General features: G+C 55.0%; 2 protein-coding genes across 4 annotated transcripts; one reads left to right on the top strand and one right to left on the bottom strand.

The window, feature by feature from the left end:
• Positions 1–23: 23 nt before the first annotated feature.
• Positions 24–11,691, top strand: CCDC113 (coiled-coil domain containing 113). 3 transcript variants are annotated; one of them, XM_040410002.1, is made up of 9 exons: positions 24–74; positions 7,105–7,231; positions 9,080–9,244; positions 9,616–9,774; positions 9,946–10,026; positions 10,366–10,521; positions 11,042–11,149; positions 11,239–11,394; positions 11,471–11,691. In XM_040410002.1, exons 2-9 carry the CDS (start codon positions 7,139–7,141, stop codon positions 11,570–11,572), a joined length of 1,020 nt encoding a protein of 339 aa, XP_040265936.1. In that variant the 5' UTR covers positions 24–74; positions 7,105–7,138; the 3' UTR covers positions 11,573–11,691. The 3 variants fall into 3 exon arrangements, with proteins under 3 accessions (XP_040265936.1, XP_040265938.1, XP_040265935.1); XM_040410004.1 differs by lacking the exon at positions 24–74 and adding an exon at positions 5,905–6,281; XM_040410001.1 differs by lacking the exon at positions 24–74 and adding an exon at positions 5,905–6,367.
• A 929-nt stretch (positions 11,692–12,620) lies between these two features.
• PRSS54 (serine protease 54) lies at positions 12,621–18,382 on the bottom strand. Its single transcript, XM_040408969.1, has 5 exons — positions 18,191–18,382; positions 16,696–16,852; positions 13,316–13,572; positions 13,071–13,192; positions 12,621–12,998 (listed from the first exon to the last, which is right to left on the bottom strand). The coding sequence occupies exons 1-5, from the start codon at positions 18,297–18,299 to the stop codon at positions 12,621–12,623; spliced, it is 1,023 nt and encodes a 340-aa protein (XP_040264903.1). The 5' UTR covers positions 18,300–18,382.
• Positions 18,383–19,120: the final 738 nt, after the last annotated feature.

Below are 19,120 nucleotides of genomic sequence, written 5' to 3'. Positions count from 1 at the left end.
CGGGATCACGGGCTTCCGGGACTGAAAGGGACGAGTGAACGGGCGGCGCCTGCAAATCACAGCGACACCAGGTGGTCGGAGGGAGGCAGCGCCGCTCCCACGGAGGCCTGCTCGGCCCCCCTACACCAGAGCTCGGCCCCACTGCACCAGAGCTCGGCCCCCCTACACCAGAGATCGGCCCCCACTGCACCAGAGCTCGGCCCCCACTGCACCAGAGCTCGGCCCCCCTACACCAGAGCTCGGCCCCCACTGCACCAGAGCTCGGCCCCCCTACACCAGAGCTCGGCCCCACTGCACCAGAGCTCGGCCCCCCTACACCAGAGCTCGGCCCCACTGCACCAGAGCTCGGCCCCCCTACACCAGAGATCGGCCCCCACTGCACCAGAGCTCGGCCCCCACTGCACCAGAGCTCGGCCCCCCTACACCAGAGCTCGGCCCCCACTGCACCAGAGCTCGGCCCCCCTACACCAGAGCTCGGCCCCACTGCACCAGAGCTCGGCCCCCCTACACCAGAGATCGGCCCCCACTGCACCAGAGCTCGGCCCCCACTGCACCAGAGCTCGGCCCCCCTACACCAGAGCTCGGCCCCCCTACACCAGAGCTCGGCCCCCCTACACCAGAGCTCGGCCCCACTGCACCAGAGCTCGGCCCCCCTACACCAGAGCTCGGCCCCTCTACACCAGAGATCGGCCCCCCTACACCAGAGCTCGGCCCCACTGCACCAGAGATCGGCCCCCCTACACCAGAGCTCGGCCCCCCTACACCAGAGCTCGGCCCCTCTACACCAGAGCTCGGCCCCACTGCACCAGAGCTCGGCCCCCCTACACCAGAGCTCGGCCCCCCTACACCAGAGCTCGGCCCCACTGCACCAGAGCTCGGCCCCCCTACACCAGAGCTCGGCCCCCCTACACCAGAGCTCGGCCCCCCTACACCAGAGCTCGGCCCCACTGCACCAGAGCTCGGCCCCACTGCACCAGAGCTCGGCCCCCCTACACCAGAGCTCGGCCCCACTGCACCAGAGCTCGGCCCCACTGCACCAGAGCTCGGCCCCCCTGCACCAGAGCTCGGCCCCACTGCACCAGAGCTCGGCCCCCCTACACCAGAGCTCGGCCCCACTGCACCATAGATCGGCCCCCCTACACCAGAGCTCGGCCCCCCTACACCAGAGCTCTGCCCCCCTGCACCAGAGCTCAGCCCCCCTGCACCAGAGCTCGGCCCCCCTACACCAGAGCTCGGCCCCCCTACACCAGAGCTCGGCCCCCCTACACCAGAGCTCGGCCCCCCTACACCAGAGCTCGGCCCCACTGCACCAGAGCTCGGCCCCCCTACACCAGAGCTCGGCCCCCCTACACCAGAGCTCGGCCCCCCTACACCAGAGCTCGGCCCCACTGCACCAGAGCTCGGCCCCACTGCACCAGAGCTCGGCCCCACTGCACCATAGATCGGCCCCCCTACACCAGAGCTCGGCCCCCACTACACCAGAGCTCAGCCCCCCTGCACCAGAGCTCGGCCCCCTACACCATAGATCGGCCCCCCTACACCAGAGCTCGGCCCCACTGCACCATAGATCGGCCCCCCTACACCAGAGCTCGGCCCCCCTACACCAGAGCTCGGCCCCCCTACACCAGAGCTCGGCCCCACTACACCAGAGCTCTGCCCCACTGCACCATAGATCGGCCCCCCTACACCAGAGCTCGGCCCCCCTACACCAGAGCTCTGCCCCCCTACACCAGAGCTCAGCCCCCCTGCACCAGAGCTCGGCCCCCCTACACCAGAGCTCGGCCCCACTACACCAGAGCTCGGCCCCCCTACACCAGAGCTCGGCCCCCCTACACCAGAGCTCGGCCCCACTGCACCAGAGCTCGGCCCCCCTACACCAGAGCTCGGCCCCCCTACACCAGAGCTCGGCCCCCCTACACCAGAGCTCGGCCCCACTACACCAGAGCTCGGCCCCACTGCACCAGAGCTCGGCCCCACTGCACCATAGATCGGCCCCCCTACACCAGAGCTCAGCCCCCACTACACCAGAGCTCAGCCCCCCTGCACCAGAGCTCGGCCCCCTACACCATAGATCGGCCCCCCTACACCAGAGCTCGGCCCCACTGCACCATAGATCGGCCCCCCTACACCAGAGCTCGGCCCCCCTACACCAGAGCTCGGCCCCCCTACACCAGAGCTCGGCCCCACTACACCAGAGCTCGGCCCCACTGCACCATAGATCGGCCCCCCTACACCATAGATCGGCCCCTCTGCACCAGAGCTCGGCCCCCCTGCACCATAGATCGGCCCCCCTACACCATAGATCGGCCCCACTACACCAGAGCTCGGCCCCTCTACACCAGAGCTCGGCCCCCCTACACCATAGATCGGCCCCCCTACACCAGAGCTCGGCCCCCACTACACCAGAGCTCGGCCCCCACTACACCAGAGCTCGGCCCCACTGCACCATAGATCGGCCCCCCTACACCAGAGCTCGGCCCCACTGCACCATAGATCGGCCCCCCTACACCAGAGCTCGGCCCCTCTACACCAGAGCTCGGCCCCTCTATAGAATGCAAAGGTGATGGAATGACCATAGGCTATAATGGGAAGTAAAACGTGACTTGGTGCTTGAACCATTCAACATCTCTAATAAATCTGTAGCAGGCTTACTCTTCAAATTCAGTGGGATTATTTAAAATTTAAATTAAGTGGGATTATCATTGGTTTCTATGGAATGACAAGATGAATGACACAATGGAATGTCCATAGACTATAATAGGAAGTACACTCTGAGCTAATTTGCAGGTAAATCTGTGTTATGTAGGATATTAACATGATAATCCCACTTAATGTCAATTTTAAATAATCCCACTGAATTTGAAGAGTAAGCCTGCTACAGATTTATTAGAGATGTTGAATGGTTCAAGCACCAAGTCACGTTTTACTTCCCATTATAGCCTATGGTCATTCCATCACCTTTGCATTCTATAGAAAAACGGTTATAATCCAAGGTAATTTTCGTTTTACAATCTGCTCCTCTACCCAGGGAACACTGGCGGTAAAGGTTAATGTCCTACATAACACATTTACCTTTAAATGAGCTCATAGTTTACTTCCTATTATAGTCTATAGGCATTCCTTTGTGTCAGTCACCCTCGTCATTCTGCAGAAAACAGTGATAATTTCACTTAATCTGAACATTAAATAATCCCACTGAACTTGGAGAGTAAGCCTGCTAGGCCCCACTACACCAGAGCTCGGCCCCACTACACCAGAGCTCGGCCCCACTACACCAGAGCTCGGCCCCACTACACCAGAGCTCGGCCCCACTACACCAGAGCTCGGCCCCACTACACCAGAGCTCGGCCCCACTACACCAGAGCTCGGCCCCACTACACCAGAGCTCGGCCCCACTACACCAGAGCTCGGCCCCACTGCACCAGAGCTCGGCCCCACTGCACCAGAGCTCGGCCCCACTGCACCAGAGATTGGCCCCACTACACCAGAGCTCGGCCCCACTGCACCAGAGCTCGGCCCCACTGCACCACACTGTACAGTGCTCAGCTCCACTACACCAGAGCTCGGCCCCACTGCACCACACTGTAGAGTGCTCAGCTCCACTACACCGCCCCTATAATGCACCCTGCTATCACATTACAGTCGCTGATCAGATCTTTCCGTCGCCGGTGGGCAGAGGATGCTGCTAATACTGGGAGGTAATGGTGGCTGATCCCATCGCTGACAATTATCTGCCGCTCAGCACTCATTACATGGCAGAAGTCTGGAGTTCAGCTCAGAGGGCAAACGACAGGGCAGCCATCTTCAGTGTAAGGCATGGAGGATAGAGCAGCAGCCAGGGTTCCTGATTGTGATGGACTGAACCGTCACTGGGGCTGCTGGAGAGGCCTGAGGGCTAGCCTCCTTCCTATAGACCCAGAACTATGGAGACCCCCCCCCCCCCCCCCCCTCAGTATTCTACAATGGGTAGTTTCTGCCTGTGAGTGATTACGTTACCCCATTGTGTTGGTTAATTGTATCACAGGGGGGGGGTTTCTGCCTGTGATTGGTTTATGTAAAAGTCTTCCACAAGGTCCCCATGGGCAGTGCCCCTTTCTGGAATAGAAGGCTGGCATGTAGCCCCATTAAGTGTCCTGTTCTACCCTTCATGAAGTCTGGGCTCATGTTTGGGGGATTGGAGAACTGCGCTCTGGGGATCGCTATAATCATTATACTCTCCACAGTATAATCCCTAGCTCTTGTAAGAGCTGTTCCTGTTCCTGCATCGCTCGCTGAAGGAAGAGAGGTTCACCCACTGGAACCTGGAAGCCTTGGCGTAGGTCCAGGGTGGGTAAGAGGCGGCGAGATCCCAACCAAGCTGCGGCGGTTCGAGAGGTCGGCAGTGCTTACGGTGTCGAGCGGAGTGCTTGGAGCACCTCGGGAAGCACTAGGAGCATCCATCGACGGAGGTGCCAGGAGATCCGTTACACTGAACTGAGGTTTTCTTGGCAGCGGGGGCCAATTATTATGGGGAGGTAATTGGCTGGGGCCCTGCAGAGTGACCCCAGGGTCACAGAATCCCCCGCTTCAGATCTGTGCTCGTGTGTCGCCATGTTCTCTCAGCCTCCATCTGAGCTGTATGTTCAAGAGGTTCTGCAGCAGCAGTGAGGCCTCGTCAGATCCAGAGCTGGCGGAGCAGTGACCCAGAGTTCTGACCCGGAACCATCTATCAAAGAGACATCTTTCATCTGGCAAATATATTAACCCCTTCATGGCAGGCGCCGGGGGCCTGAGCTTTTACAGAGTCTGTGATCCGCGAAAGACCTTTAACCCCTCAGATTCCGGGGTCATTCGTGACCACAGCATCTGATCTGCATCATTAGCATCGCTGCGTCCAAACTATTATCTATCGCCCCGCAAACGACAAAAAGTTATAGTATTTAAGGTTTTTATTTATTTATTTTAGTATCAAAACACAAAAAACGATATAAGGCCACATTCACACGACCGTATGTGTTTTGCGGTCTGCAAAACATGGATCCGCAAAAAATACAGATGGCGTCCTTTTGCATCCGTTTTTTTTTGCAGATCCATTGTAACAATGCCGATCCTTGTCCACAAAACGGAAAAATAAAAGTTATGGCTGTGGGAAGGTGTGGAGTGAAACGCGAAAAAGCAGAAAATCACTTGGCCCTTAACCCCGTAACGCATTATGACTTTTAGGCCTCATGCACGCGGCTCTTCCGTTCATTGGGGACCGCAATTTGCGGTTCCCGATGCACGGGCCCCATCCGTGCGGCACCCGCGACGGTTCCAGACCCATTTAACTTAAATGAGTCCGTGATCCGTCTGCACCGTAAAAAAAAAATAGAAAATTATTTTGCGGTGCGGAGGCACGGAGAGAAAACCCACGGACGCACTCCGTAGTGCTTCCGATCTGCGCCTCCGTTCCGCACCACACTGCATCTCCCGGATTGTGGGCCGAGGCCTCATAATGGGGGAGGGTTGTATTGCCGCCGCTCTGAGCGGTGAAGATCCCTGAAGGGACTAAAAGTTTTTGAGTAAAAAAAGAAAAAAATTAAATCTCACCCTTAGACATAACAGGTATCGATCGCCGCGTCCGAAAATGTCTGGACTATTAAATTGTCAAAATCTTTTTCCTGCGCGGTGCACGCCATAACCGAAAAAAATAAAAACACGTGATTCGTCATTTTTCCGTCACTTATCCCCCCAAAATACTGAATAACTGATCAAACAGTTGTATGTACCCCAAACATGGTAGGAATAAAAACAAAATAAAAGTATACCACTTTGGTATCGCCGTAATCGCACAAGGATGTTGTGTCATTTTTAGCGCACAGCGAATGCTGTGATTTCAAAACCCCAAAAACACTTGGTGGAATTGTTGTTGTTTTTCAGAATTGTTTCCAATACTATTGGTGCCATTAGAAATGCATCTTATCCAACACAAAAATAAGCCAAATGCAAAAACTAAAATGGGCTCGGCCAGTCCTCAAGGGGTTAAGCACGGCGCACGTCGGCAGGAAGCTGTTCCGACCACTGGGGGGCTCCCTGCTGTGACCCCGCCCCCTGTGCTGCACCTCCTGTAATCCCGCCCCCTCTCTGTAGGATGCTGTTGTGGGCGGGATTATATATATATATGGTAATAACATCTTGGAGGTGTGGTAACTATGGTAATATTGGGGCAGGCATAAAATCAGTCACGTGATTCATCTACTTGGAGACGCCGGAGTCGTTGCCTGTTTACCTTGACAACCATGGCGGAGACGGACGCGGAGAGTGTGAGGACCGAGTCCCAGGCTGGGGAGGAGCTGTACCTGTCCGAGCTGAGCCCCGAGCAACTGCGGGCGCTGATCCGGGACACGCGGTACCGCACCTTCCCCAACTGTATAGATATACTGACCTGCCCTGTATATATACCGACCTATACACCTACCCCTATATATAACTGCCTATATATATATACTGACCTGCCCTGTATATATACCGACCTATACACCTACCCCTATATATAACTGCCTATATATATACTGACCTGCCCTGTATATATACCGACCTATACACCTACCCCTATATATAACTGCCTATATATATATATACTGACCTGCCCTGTATATATACCGACCTATACACCTACCCCTATATATAACTGCCTATATATATACTGACCTGCCCTGTATATATACCGACCTATACACATGCCCCTATATATAGTACTAAGCTATACACCTACCCCTATATATAACTGCCTATATATATACTGACCTGCCCTGTATATATACCGACCTATACACCTACCCCTATATATACTAAGCTATACACCTACCCCTATATATAACTGCCTATATATATACTGACCTGCCCTGTATATATACCGACCTATACACCTACCCCTATATATAACTGCCTATATATATATATATATATATACTGACCTGCCCTGTATATATACCGACCTATACACCTACCCCTATATATATATATATATACTGACCTATATACTGACACATTCCCATATATAAGGTTATATAAAACATTTGCAGAGTTTATTGCACCCCCGCCTCATGTTCCCGGTCTATACGTTGCTTCCTCCCTCTCTTGCAGACACGCGCTCTCCGCACTCACAGCCGAGACTGAGATGTTTGAAAAATTCTATAAGCGACTGGATCCCAAGGAGCTGACCCCGGCCGCACCCCCCGACACCTCAGCGTCTCCTTTGGACTTCAGCCAGGTGAGATCCGGACCCCACAAACAACGCCACTAAACCCATGTGTAGCAGTGTACACCCCTATAGACCCGCCATCTCTCCTGTATATACCGCTGCAGGGTGTGCCCCGTATTGTCCTCTGTGCAGCAGTGTACACCCCTATAGCCCCGCCATCTCTCCTGTATATATACCGCTGCAGGGTGTGCCCGTATTGTCCTCTGTGCAGCAGTGTACTCCCCTATAGACCCGCCATCTCTCCTGTATATATACCGCTGCAGGGTGTGCCCCGTATTGTCCTCTGTGCAGCAGTGTACACCCCTATAGACCCGCCATCTCTCCTGTATATATATACCGCTGCAGGGTGTGCCCCGTATTGTCCTCTGTGCAGCAGTGTACACCCCTATAGACCCGCCATCTCTCCTGTATATATACCGCTGCAGGGTGTGCCCCGTATTGTCCTCTGTGCAGCAGTGTACACCCCTATAGACCCGCCATCTCTCCTGTATATATATACCGCTGCAGGGTGTGCCCCGTATTGTCCTCTGTGCAGCAGTGTACACCCCTATAGACCCGCCATCTCTCCTGTATATATACCGCTGCAGGGTGTGCCCCGTATTGTCCTCTGTGCAGCAGTGTACACCCCTATAGACCCGCCATCTCTCCTGTGTATATACCGCTGCAGGGTGTGCCCCGTATTGTCCTCTGTGCAGCAGTGTACACCCCTATAGACCCGCCATCTCTCCTGTGTATATACCGCTGCAGGGTGTGCCCCGTATTGTCCTCTGTGCAGCAGTGTACACCCCTATAGACCCGCCATCTCTCCTGTGTATATACCGCTGCAGGGTGTGCCCCGTATTGTCCTCTGTGCAGCAGTGTACACCCCTATAGACCCGCCATCTCTCCTGTATATATACCGCTGCAGGGTGTGCCCCGTATTGTCCTCTGTGCAGCAGTGTACACCCCTATAGACCCGCCATCTCTCCTGTGTATATACCGCTGCAGGGTGTGCCCCGTATTGTCCTCTGTGCAGCAGTGTACACCCCTATAGCCCCGCCATCTCTCCTGTGTATATTCCGCTACAGGGTGTGCCCCGTATTGTCCTCTGTGCAGCAGTGTACACCCCTATAGACCCGCCATCTCTCCTGTGTATATACCGCTGCAGGGTGTGCCCCGTATTGTCCTCTGTGCAGCAGTGTACACCCCTATAGCCCCGCCATCTCTCCTGTGTATATACCGCTGCAGGGTGTGCCCCGTATTGTCCTCTGTGCAGCAGTGTACACCCCTATAGACCCGCCATCTCTCCTGTATATATACCGCTGCAGGGTGTGCCCCGTATTGTCCTCTGTGCAGCAGTGTACACCCCTATAGACCCGCCATCTCTCCTGTGTATATACCGCTGCAGGGTGTGCCCCGTATTGTCCTCTGTGCAGCAGTGTACACCCCTATAGACCCGCCATCTCTCCTGTGTATATACCGCTGCAGGGTGTGCCCCGTATTGTCCTCTGTGCAGCAGTGTACACCCCTATAGACCCGCCATCTCTCCTGTATATATACCGCTGCAGGGTGTGCCCCGTATTGTCCTCTGTGCAGCAGTGTACACCCCTATAGACCCGCCATCTCTCCTGTATATATACCGCTGCAGGGTGTGCCCCGTATTGTCCTCTGTGCAGCAGTGTACACCCCTATAGACCCGCCATCTCTCCTGTGTATATACCGCTGCAGGGTGTGCCCCGTATTGTCCTCTGTGCAGCAGTGTACACCCCTATAGACCCGCCATCTCTCGTGTATATATACCGCTGCAGGGTGTGCCCCGTATTGTCCTCTGTGCAGCAGTGTACACCCCTATAGACCCGCCATCTCTTTCTCGTGTAGATGCGCAGTCGGCGGCGCTCTAAGTCGCGCAGCACAATCTCTGAGCGGCTGCTGAGCCTGAGTGTGGATCAGAAGTGTGAACTGGTGCAGCGGGAGCTGGAGGAGTCCGAAGAGGAGGCGCAGAGGAACGCAGACAACACCGAGCGCATCCTGCAGGGCTACAAGGTAAGTGAGGCACCTGTATGGAGGGTGACCGCAGCCCCGTCTCTGTTCTGTGATTATACAGCACTGCTTATCTCTACCTGCGTAAGCAGTGTAACTGACCTCAGCTGCTGCAGAACCTCATAATGCACACCTCAGCTGCTGCAGAACTTCAATGTGTAAAGAATGAGGCTCGACTCCTCTGCTAAGACCTTTCTGGTGCCAACTTATCTCTACAAGAACTACGGTATTGGGCATGTTGAAAACTAGCTGCCCAATCCTCATCTTCCTGATACCTGCTGGCGGGTCAGTGGGTTCAGGGGGTGTATGGACAGGACATGGGGTGCTGCCCTCCTCCGCTCGCTCTGACCCGTCCTTCTGGCTGTTTATTTCAGGCCACTATGGAGGAGGCCGAGGTCCGCAGCTCAGAAATGAAAAAGGCCAAGTATGAATTTGAGCGTGACATCGGCAGAGCCGCTGTGAGCAACAAGAAGGGGGAAGGCGTGAACCCCGAAAAATCTCTCCGCTACATGGAAGAGAAGATGCTGGCAAGAGTCAGTCCCTGGATATACTGTATATTGGGGGTGCAGCATAGATATGGGGGGCACACACCACATGGATAATATGTCAGGGTGCATATGGGGGTACACATGACATAGATAATATATAGGGGTACAGGGTGGTGTACTGTATATGATTTGTGTACCCCACTCTTTTTTGACCAGGACAGTCTGGTGGATAAACTCCGTTTAAAGAACGCGGCATTAAAAGTTCAGAAGAAGAAGTTCCAGATGCAGCTCAAGCAGGTACTCAACATGCCGCAGGTCCCTCCACCCCGTACATGTCCGCAGGTCATGGGTAGTAGTATTCCCCTCCTCACAACACTCCCATCATTGTGCAGTCAGTCTGAGGGACATGTCGCAGATCCCTGACATGGGCCTATCGTGTCCCTGTATGGCGGCGCGCACCGCACTTGTGCCACACTGCTGTGTATGGGGGTGTCCTCCCCTAGAGACATGCCCGCACCCCCATCTATCCCATGTCTCCAGGTTTAGATGGGCGACACCTGGAGGAGGTGAATATTTCTTCACAGCCCTGGATATGAGGGGATGGGGGCTTCTTCACATCACTTTCACCATTTACAGAAGGAGGAGATGGGGGAGGTGCTGAACGAGGTGGATTTCCAGCAGCTGAAAATTGAAAACACCCAATTTCTGGAGCGAATTGATGAACGGAACCAGGACCTGCTGCAGCTAAAACTGACCACGGGCGACACCCTGCAAGTGCTGAACTCCTACAAGGTGACTGCGGGGCCGCCCTGAGGAGGGGGTTATATGGGGAGGGTCAGGATGTACACTGGGTGTATACAGGGAGAGTTGGGGGGCTGCACTCTTATTGTATACGGGGAGAGTTGGTGGGACGAGGGGCTGCGCTCCGGTTGTATACGGGGAGGGGGGGGGGGGGACAGTGCTCGGGTTGTATACGGGGAGGGTCGGGGGGGGACCACGCTCGGGTTGTATACGGGGAGGGTCGGGGGGGGACCACGCTCGGGTTGTATACGGGGAGGGTCGGGGGGGGGACCACGCTCGGGTTGTATATGGGGAGGGTCGGGGGGGACCGCGCTCGGGTTGTATACGGGGAGCGCCACGGTTTTGGTGTATACGGGGAGGGTCGGGGGGGGACCGTGCTCGGGTTGTATACGGGGAGGGTCGGGGGGGGACCGCGCTCGGGTTGTATACGGGGAGCGCCACGGTTTTGGTGTATACGGGGAGGGTCGGGGCCACGCTCTGGAAAAACTGACTCTCTTGACTATCTATATAGAAAAGGCTACAGAACAATATGGCGGAGTCCACTCATTTGGCCGCAGAGATTTCGATGCGCAATGACATTCTGCAGAGAATTGAGGTGGAGACTGAACAGGTGGAGCAGGTAACAGGGGGGGCACTATGTCAAAGGGGCTTTGTCTGCACCTTGTTCCGGCCTCTGACCCTTTCTCTGTCCCTGATTACCTTTGTCAGGAACGAGCAAAGGCTGAAAGTCTGAACAAGAAGCTGAGGAAGCAGCTGAGCGACTATCGGGTCCCAGACGTTCTGGAGTACGTGCAGGAAAAGATGGAGCAGGAAGAGCTGGAGAAGAATGTGCGAGCGTGGGAGAGGAAGGTGGAGATTGCTGAGGTAAGTGCCGACGTGGTGGTGGAAGGAGACTTGTCCATGTGGTAACCTCTGACCATGTCTTCTCCTGACTGCACAGCTTTCCCTGAGGACACAGCGCAGAAGTTGGGAGCAGATAAAGGCGGCCAGCCTGACGTCAGAATATGGGCCGCTACAGGGCGTTGACATCCCGGGTCTTTAGATGATTGTCAGCTTCTCCAGCCACGTGGCTCAGCTCCTTGTTGTTTTCGTGGGTTTTTTTGAGTAGTTTCTTCTGTTTTCCATGTAATATAACATGGAGGTAAAATAATAAACTTTCTGTCTCCATTTGGTTCATTGTCAATGGGGAGCACAGCCCATGGAGGCTGCCGAGCTGTAATACGGAGGCGGTTACACGACTCCAATAGAAGGTGACCTGTCGCATTGGGCGCTGGGTTATGGAGGTGTGAGCAAGCATCAGCCACATACTGCACCTCAACAGTCCTCAATGGCAGGGACCCCATGGACCTTCATCCAGCCTCCTCCTCTTCTGCATGGCTGAGGTGCCCACTGCACCTTGTGCCCTCCGTGTCTATGGAGGTTTTGCAGGACCCGGGTGCCAGCTGGTAGTAATGATTCCCCTACAGCCGGTCATACACATTAGATGTTTATAGTCTGAAACCACGATTTCTGTGGGTTTAGCTATGGGGCGTCCAGAATCTCCCTGACGGCTGATGTTGGAGGGGATCAGGCAGGTCGCATGCAATTGCCCTATCCTTTTTGTTGGGAGAGGAACTATTGGCAGCGGCTTTCTCCCCATGTGTCTGGAGAGATAAGCCGTCATATACATTAGATAACAGGTTAGGACCTGCGTACGTCACATATAGGAGTAAGAACCATGTACTGAGGTATGAAACATGCATGGCGCCTGATGAATGGGTTTAGTACAGACCCTTGTACACCAGGGCACAGTGTGATGAGGGGAGGCCATGTCTGTTGTGCCAGTCATTTACATTACACTCCACTTAGTATGAGCGGTGGACCTCCTAACCCGGCAGCCTAAATCTGCTGGAGACTCCGCATCCCTTATGGTCCTGGAGCCTAATCTGTGGTGGTATTGTCTAATGGCTTCTTGTGTCTTCTCTCCTGTTCTTTACCCTGGTAACCCCATATCTCCAGCCCTGCCTGGTACCCTGAAATCAGTAACCTGTGGGCACTTAGTTGGCACAGGGTGGCGGCTACATGTGCTCCTCAGGTTCCTCATGTTTATTTCATCTTGTAAGTAAAATGACAATGGCAATGAGGTGGACATCAGGGCTGCGTGAATAGCCGCAGGTTTTCGGGAGCTCGTTTCCATTGTAATAATCGTACAGCAGACCCTCGTCTTCCTTTTTATGAGGTTGGGACTTCTTGACTGCAGATCGGAAGTGCAGCTGGTTGTACGCTTCAACTACAGTGTTGATGGTGACTGTAGGGATGAATGGCCGCCCTGCCTGCGCGGTACGAGATGAAATCCAGTCACTGTAATATGAGGTGCGAGTGTAGAGGACAGGAACATGGGACCTCACGCCAGCAGCGGGCAGGACTCCAGCCAGCAGCCATCGCTCTTCACCCTTCACCTGACAAGAGACCGGGCTGCCTTCTGTGCCCTGCGGAGCAGACACATCTAGTGACCCTCACACGTTCTACGCACAGGCTCCCAGTGCTGACCGATGACTTACCGCACAGCCACGCTCACCGCTCCCACGGTGGATACAGCACTCTGTAGACACAGTCCGCTGCAAAGGACAAAGGTTCATGTTCTCCACCGACAACCTGCACCAAGGCGTAGAGCCCGAATGTCCTGTCAGAGAACAGAGCAGAGGTCCTGAGCATAACAGCTGGCTCTGTACCCTGACCTCACCCCTTGCAGGCCCAAACTACCCCCCCACACCCAGGCCGTGCAGACCCTGTGCCCCGCTCTCACCTGACTCTTTCCAGCCTGTCCTCCCGGACACCGTGCAATTGCTGAGAGCAGAGTTGTGAGGGTCCGGGCTTGGGAAGCATATGGGTTGAACCCTGTGGCCAAATTTAATCTTGTCCCTGGTCATAAGCAGCATCAGGTCATTGCTGTGGAGAATTTCATCAAATTCCTCATGTATGATGAGCCTGTGGATAACGTAGGACGCTCTGCTGCCCATAATGTCCAGCTCCGAGATTCCCACCACAGCCGAGAGATCTCTCCTGAGGAGGACAGACAGAACATGTCGGAGCCCAGTCAGCAGCAGTCAACGGGTTGTGCCAGGATTTAAACTTATCCCCTACTGATCACGAGAACAGGGGTCCTGTGTCCCCCCCCCCCCCATTTGAATGAAGTGATGATTGAACACGCTCACCGCTCCATCCATCTCTATGGAGAGACGAAGAGAAGCCAAGTGCAGCGCTCACCTATCTCCACCATTCCCATAGAGCTGAATGGATTGGCAGGCTCGAGCAATATCCCATTCATATGGGGGATACAAAGGACTCATGATTAGAGAGGGCCTTGTGGTTCGCGGCGAAGTTTGCGCGTTCGCGATTTGCCGAACACGCGAACATAGGGCCACAAAAGTCCTTTTAAGGACTGGTATAGGTGTGCAGTACAGAGGGGTGTTATACACTTATAATATACTATCTAACATAGAAAGTATATTATAGTGCATTTGTATTGTGCGGCAGTCGTGTGCGGTTCTGCCGCGATACTGCAGGTATATAGAGGGACAAACGCAATTAGAAAAAATAATTATAACTGGTGTGATCTACCAGTCGCCCCCCCAAAAAACTGATTAAAGCGGGGTGTTATATACCAATATACTTTCTTTATAGTGCATTTGGGTACTGTATAGTGCATTTGCGCATGCGTGTACGCGAAAATTATATTGCCAATATTTTGCATTGAAAAAAATAATGAATGGAGATCGCAAATTCGAATGTGGGACTATTTGTGCACTTCTAGTAATTATTTCTTGGCTGCAAATATGAGCTGAAGGTTTTTCAGGTTCGCCTGCCATTAAAATGAATGGGACCCGCCGCGAACTTGCGGTTCACAAACATTTGATTGCGTTCGCGAACCGTCCCGTGATCATTCCTGTGGTCAGTGAGTGTCCGAGCGCGTGGGCCCTGCCAATCAGACCGCAACCTTGAGCCTGTGGGTGGTGAATAACTTTAAATCTTGGCTCAACCCCTTTAACCCTAAAGATGGCCATACGTATCAGCTGTATATTGGCCTAACCCTCTCGACTCTCCAACCATAGCAGATATCAAGGGGGATCGGGCTGTTGGGTTTCAATTTCCAGTCCTTTTGTTCATAGCAGATAAACTGCAGTTTGGAGAGGAGCAGTGGGGTCTGGAGGGAGAACAGAGCGGTGTGGAAGGGTAGAGGAGTCTGGAGGAGGACAAGGGAGTCTGGAGGGGTACAGAGGAGTCTGGATGGGGAGAGAGGGGTCTGGAAGAGGACAAGGGAGTCTGGAGGAGGACAAGGTAGGCTGGAGGGGTACAGAGGAGTCTGGATGGGGAGAGAGGGGTCTGGAGGAGGACAAAGCGATGTGGAGGGGGATAGAGGAGTCTGGAGGAGGACAAGGGAGTCTGAAAGGGGACAGAGGGGTCTGAAGGAGGACAAGGGAGTCTGGAGGGGGGCAGAGGAGTCTGGATGGGGAGAGAGGGGTCTGGAAGAGGACAAGGGAGTCTGGAGGAGGACAAGGTAGTCTGGAGGGGTACAGAGGAGTCTGGATGGGGAGAGAGGGGTCTGGAGGAGGACAAAGCGGTGTGGAGGGGGATAGAGGAGTCTGGAGGAGGACAAGGGAGTCTGAAAGGGGACAGAGGGGTCTGAAGGAGGACAAGGGAGTCTGGAGGGGGGCAGAGGCGTCTGGAAGAGGACAAGGGAGTCTGGAGGGGGGCAGAGGCGTCTGGAAGAGGACAAGGGAGTCTGGAAGGGGACAGAGCGGTCTGGAGGGAGGCAGAGTAGTCTGGAGGAGGACAAGGTAGTCTGGAGGGGTACAGAGGAGTCTGGATGGGGAGAGAGGGGTCTGGAGGAGGACAGAGCGGTGTGGAGGGGGACAGAGGGGTCTGGAAGGGGACAGAGCGGTGTGGAGGAGGACAAGGGAGTCTGGAAGGGGACAGAGCGGTGTGGAGGAGGACAAGGGAGTCTGGAAGGGGACAGAGGAGTCTGGAGGGGAATAGAGGGGTCTAGAGGGGGATAGAGGGGTCTGGAGGGGGATAGAGGGGTCTGGAGGAGGGCAGAGGAATCTGAAGGGGGGCAGAGGGGTCTGGAGGAGGGCAGAGGAGTCTGAAGGGGGGCAGAGGGGTCTGGAGGAGGGCAGAGGGGTCTGAAGGGGGGCAGAGGGGTCTGTTGTGAAACAGGCGAGTCTGGATAAGGACAGAGGAGTTGGGAGTGAGACAGAGGAATTTGGATGAGGATTGAGGAGGGGGACACATATGGGTCTGGAGGGGGGACAGGAGTCTGGAGGAGGACAGATGAGTCTGAAGGAGCACAGAGGGGACAGAGGGTTTTGGAGGGGGATAGAGGGGTCTGAATGGTGACAGAAAAGTCTGGAAAGGGGCAGAGGTGTCTGGGGGGACGACGGAAGAATATGGGGGGGGGGGGCAGGGGGGTCTGGAGGAGGACAGAAGAGTTTAGAGGGGGACAGTTGAGATGGGTCTGGAGGGTGACAGAGTCTGTCTTCCTCCAGACTTCTCTGTCCCCCACCACACTCCTCTGTCCTCCTCCAGACTTCTCTGTTCCCCCACCACACTCCTCTGTCCTCCTCCACACTCCTCTGTCCCCCTCCACACTCCTCTGTCCTCCTCCGTCAGGATATCTCCTTTGAAAATAAAAGGGCTGGGTAAATTCAGTATGCTCAGTTCTTTTTTTCCCCTCTGACATCTGGATTGGGGGGACAGTTGGGACACCCTGAAATTTATTAGTGCTGGTTCACACAGTGAGTTTCACAATGTCAAAATCTGCAGCAGTTTTTCACTGTTAATACTGTATACTGGAATATAGATAGACCTACTGAATGGAGCTGTGATCGGACACCAGACTTCTGTCCATTCTTGGTGTGGTTGCGGTTATAACCATGGCCACATGGGCTGCAGTCTGCCTCCTATTGACAACAATGGGAGGCAGATTCAGAGCTGCTGCCAGTGGATTTTCGGTGTAGCATCCATACCAAAATAAATCCAGTGTGAATGGGGCCGTAGATTGTCGGCTATCATTCATCTAATGCGTATGGTCACCTTAAAGATCACTCCAGAACAGAACAAACACCAGGAGGATCTCATGGATCATGGTGGGGAGTTATTCTAGAATATTCTCTGGAGATCAGTCACCTCAGCTTCAGAGCAGATGGAGCCGTCATTATCCAGAATTCACTTATGATTGCTCCCCCTGCAAGATGGGATCCACTGTAGTCCTGAACTGATGCCAACCATGGAAAACTGGAGAGATCGAGGAACCGTGTCTTCAGTACATTCAACGTCCCGCAGCCTACAAGACACAGAAGCCACCACTGGTCAGCCATACTGCTGGGTGCACCCAGACTGGAAGAGTACAGGGCCGGACCAGAGGTAGGTAAGGGCAGGAATCCACCCAGGGCACCAACTCACAGCAAAGATTGGGCACCAACGCACAGCAAAGATTGGGGGGTCAATTTTTTGCTTCAGTGACTTATTGCACCTCACAGTTTCATCTCTTCTCCCCTCGCCCTGCGGACTCTTCTCCCCCGCGCCCTGCGGACTCTTCTGCCCTCGCCCTGCGGACTCTTCTCCCCCGCGCCCTGCGGACTCTTCTGCCCTCGCCCTGCGGACTCTTCTCCCCCGCGCCCTGAGGACTCTTCTCCCCCGCGCCCTGAGGACTCTTCTCCCCCGCGCCCTGAGGACTCTTCTCCCCCGCGCCCTGCGGACTCTTCTCCCCCGCGCCCTGCGGACTCTTCTCCCCCGCGCCCTGCGGACTCTTCTCCCCCGCGCCCTGCGGACTCTTCTCCCCCGCGCCCTGCGGACTCTTCTCCCCCGCGCCCTGCGGACTCTTCTCCCCCGCGCCCTGCGGACTCTTCTCCCCTCGCCCTGCATACTCTTCTGCCCTCGCCCTGCGGACTCTTCTCCCCTCGCCATGCGGACTCTTCTCCCCTCGCCATGCGGACTCTTCTACCCCGCGCCCCCAGGGGACTCTTCCCCCCCGCGCCCTGCGGACTCTTCTCCCCGCGCCCTGCGGACTCTTCTGCCCTCGCCCTGCGGACTCTTCTCCCCCGCGCCCTGCGGACTCTTCTCCCCCGCGCCCTGCGGACTCTTCTGCCCTCGCCCTGCGGACTCTTCTACCCCGCGCCCTGCGGACTCTTCTACCCCGCGCCCTGCGGACTCTTCTACCCCGCGCCCTGCGGACTCTTCTACCCCGCGCCCTGCGGGCTCTTCTACCCCGCGCCCTGCGGGCTCTTCTACCCCGCGCCCTGCGGACTCTTCTACCCCGCGCCCTGCGGACTCTTCTACCCCGCGCCCTGCGGACTCTTCTACCCCGCGCCCTGCGGACTCTTCTCCCCCGCGCCCTCTTCTCCCCTCACCCTGAATACTCTTTTCCCCTCGCCATGCGGACTCTTCTCCCCGCGCCCTGTGGACTCTTCTCTCACAGTATTTTGGAGTGTAGATCTTTGTGATGATGGCGTCTGTCGCAGCCCCTGATCCACGGGCTTGGATCTGCTGATGGTTTCCCTTTAACCTCTTCTTTGTTAATGGCCCAGTTGCTATTTCAATAAATGTTATGGCTGGGGAGGAGGGGCAGGAAAATGCCTTGTCCCGGCCCTGGCACCACATGTAGGGTATGGCGGATACTCACTGGCAGACGAGCGGCAGGAGCAGGCAATGAGGAACCAGCAGCACATCAGTACGTGGGCCCTGAAATACAGCAATGGTGTCAGAGGCAAACAGGAATGGGGCTGACACATGCAACTTATGGACGTTTTTTCCTCACCTCATATTCACCTGTTCGGGACAAATCTTAACTTAGGGGCCCCACATACAAGAGAGACTGCACGGCCCCACGTCTCCAGGACAGGGCACTGGACAACAGACATCCCTATCTCCATGGTAACGGAGCAGGCGGGAGCAACTGCAGCTCTGAATGGACGAGGATGGCTGTGATGTCAGGGGACGTGAGAAAGGCGCGAAATGTTATCTAGGAGGTCCTCCGCCTGGAGTCAGTACTAGAAGCTGTACAGTTATTAGATGGAGGTCCTCTGCCTGGAGTCAGTAATATAAGCTGTACAGTTATTAGATGGAGGTCCTCCTTCTGGAGTCAGTAATATAAGCTGTACAGTTATTAGATGGAGGTCCTCCGCCTGGAGTCAGTACTAGAAGCTGTACAGTTATTAGATGGAGGTCCTCTGCCTGGAGTCAGTAATATAAGCTGTACAGTTATTAGATGGAGGTCCTCCTTCTGGAGTCAGTAATATAAGCTGTACAGTTATTAGATGGAGGTCCTCTGCCTGGAGTCAGTAATATAAGCTGTACAGTTATTAGATGGAGGTCCTCTGCCTGGAGTCAGTAATAGAAGCTGTACAGTTATTAGATGGAGGTCCTCTGCCTGGAGTCAGTACTAGAAGCTATACAGTTATTAGATGGAGGTCCTCTGCCTGGAGTCAGTAATATAAGCTGTACAGTTGTTAGATGGAGGTCCTCTGCCTGGAGTCAGTAATAGAAGCTGTACAGTTATTAGATGGAGGTCCTCTGCCTGGAGTCAGTACTAGAAGCTGTACAGTTATTAGAT

Source organism: Bufo bufo, chromosome 10 (genome assembly GCF_905171765.1).
Source record: "Bufo bufo chromosome 10, aBufBuf1.1, whole genome shotgun sequence".
Classification (NCBI taxonomy): domain Eukaryota; kingdom Metazoa; phylum Chordata; class Amphibia; order Anura; family Bufonidae; genus Bufo; species Bufo bufo.
The sequence above is the reverse complement of the archived record's forward strand: the minus strand, read 5'-3'. Positions and strand labels throughout refer to the sequence as shown.

Excerpts from the sequence above, each read along its gene's own strand:
- CCDC113 (XM_040410001.1), top strand. The coding sequence starts at position 6,258 with ATGGCGGAGACGGACGCGGAGAGTGTGAGGACCGAGTCCCAGGCTGGG. Across the intron at positions 7,232-9,079 it reads CTCCTTTGGACTTCAGCCAG|ATGCGCAGTCGGCGGCGCTC; the intron begins GTGAGATCCGGA and ends TTTCTCGTGTAG. Across the intron at positions 10,522-11,041 it reads AAGTGCTGAACTCCTACAAG|AAAAGGCTACAGAACAATAT; the intron begins GTGACTGCGGGG and ends CTATCTATATAG.
- PRSS54 (XM_040408969.1), bottom strand. The coding sequence starts at position 18,299 with ATGTGTCAGCCCCATTCCTGTTTGCCTCTGACACCATTGCTGTATTTC. Across the intron at positions 16,853-18,190 it reads CTCCTGCCGCTCGTCTGCCA|GCTGCGGGACGTTGAATGTA; the intron begins GTGAGTATCCGC and ends TGTGTCTTGTAG. Across the intron at positions 13,573-16,695 it reads CCATCTGCTCTGAAGCTGAG|GAGAGATCTCTCGGCTGTGG; the intron begins GTGACTGATCTC and ends TGTCCTCCTCAG.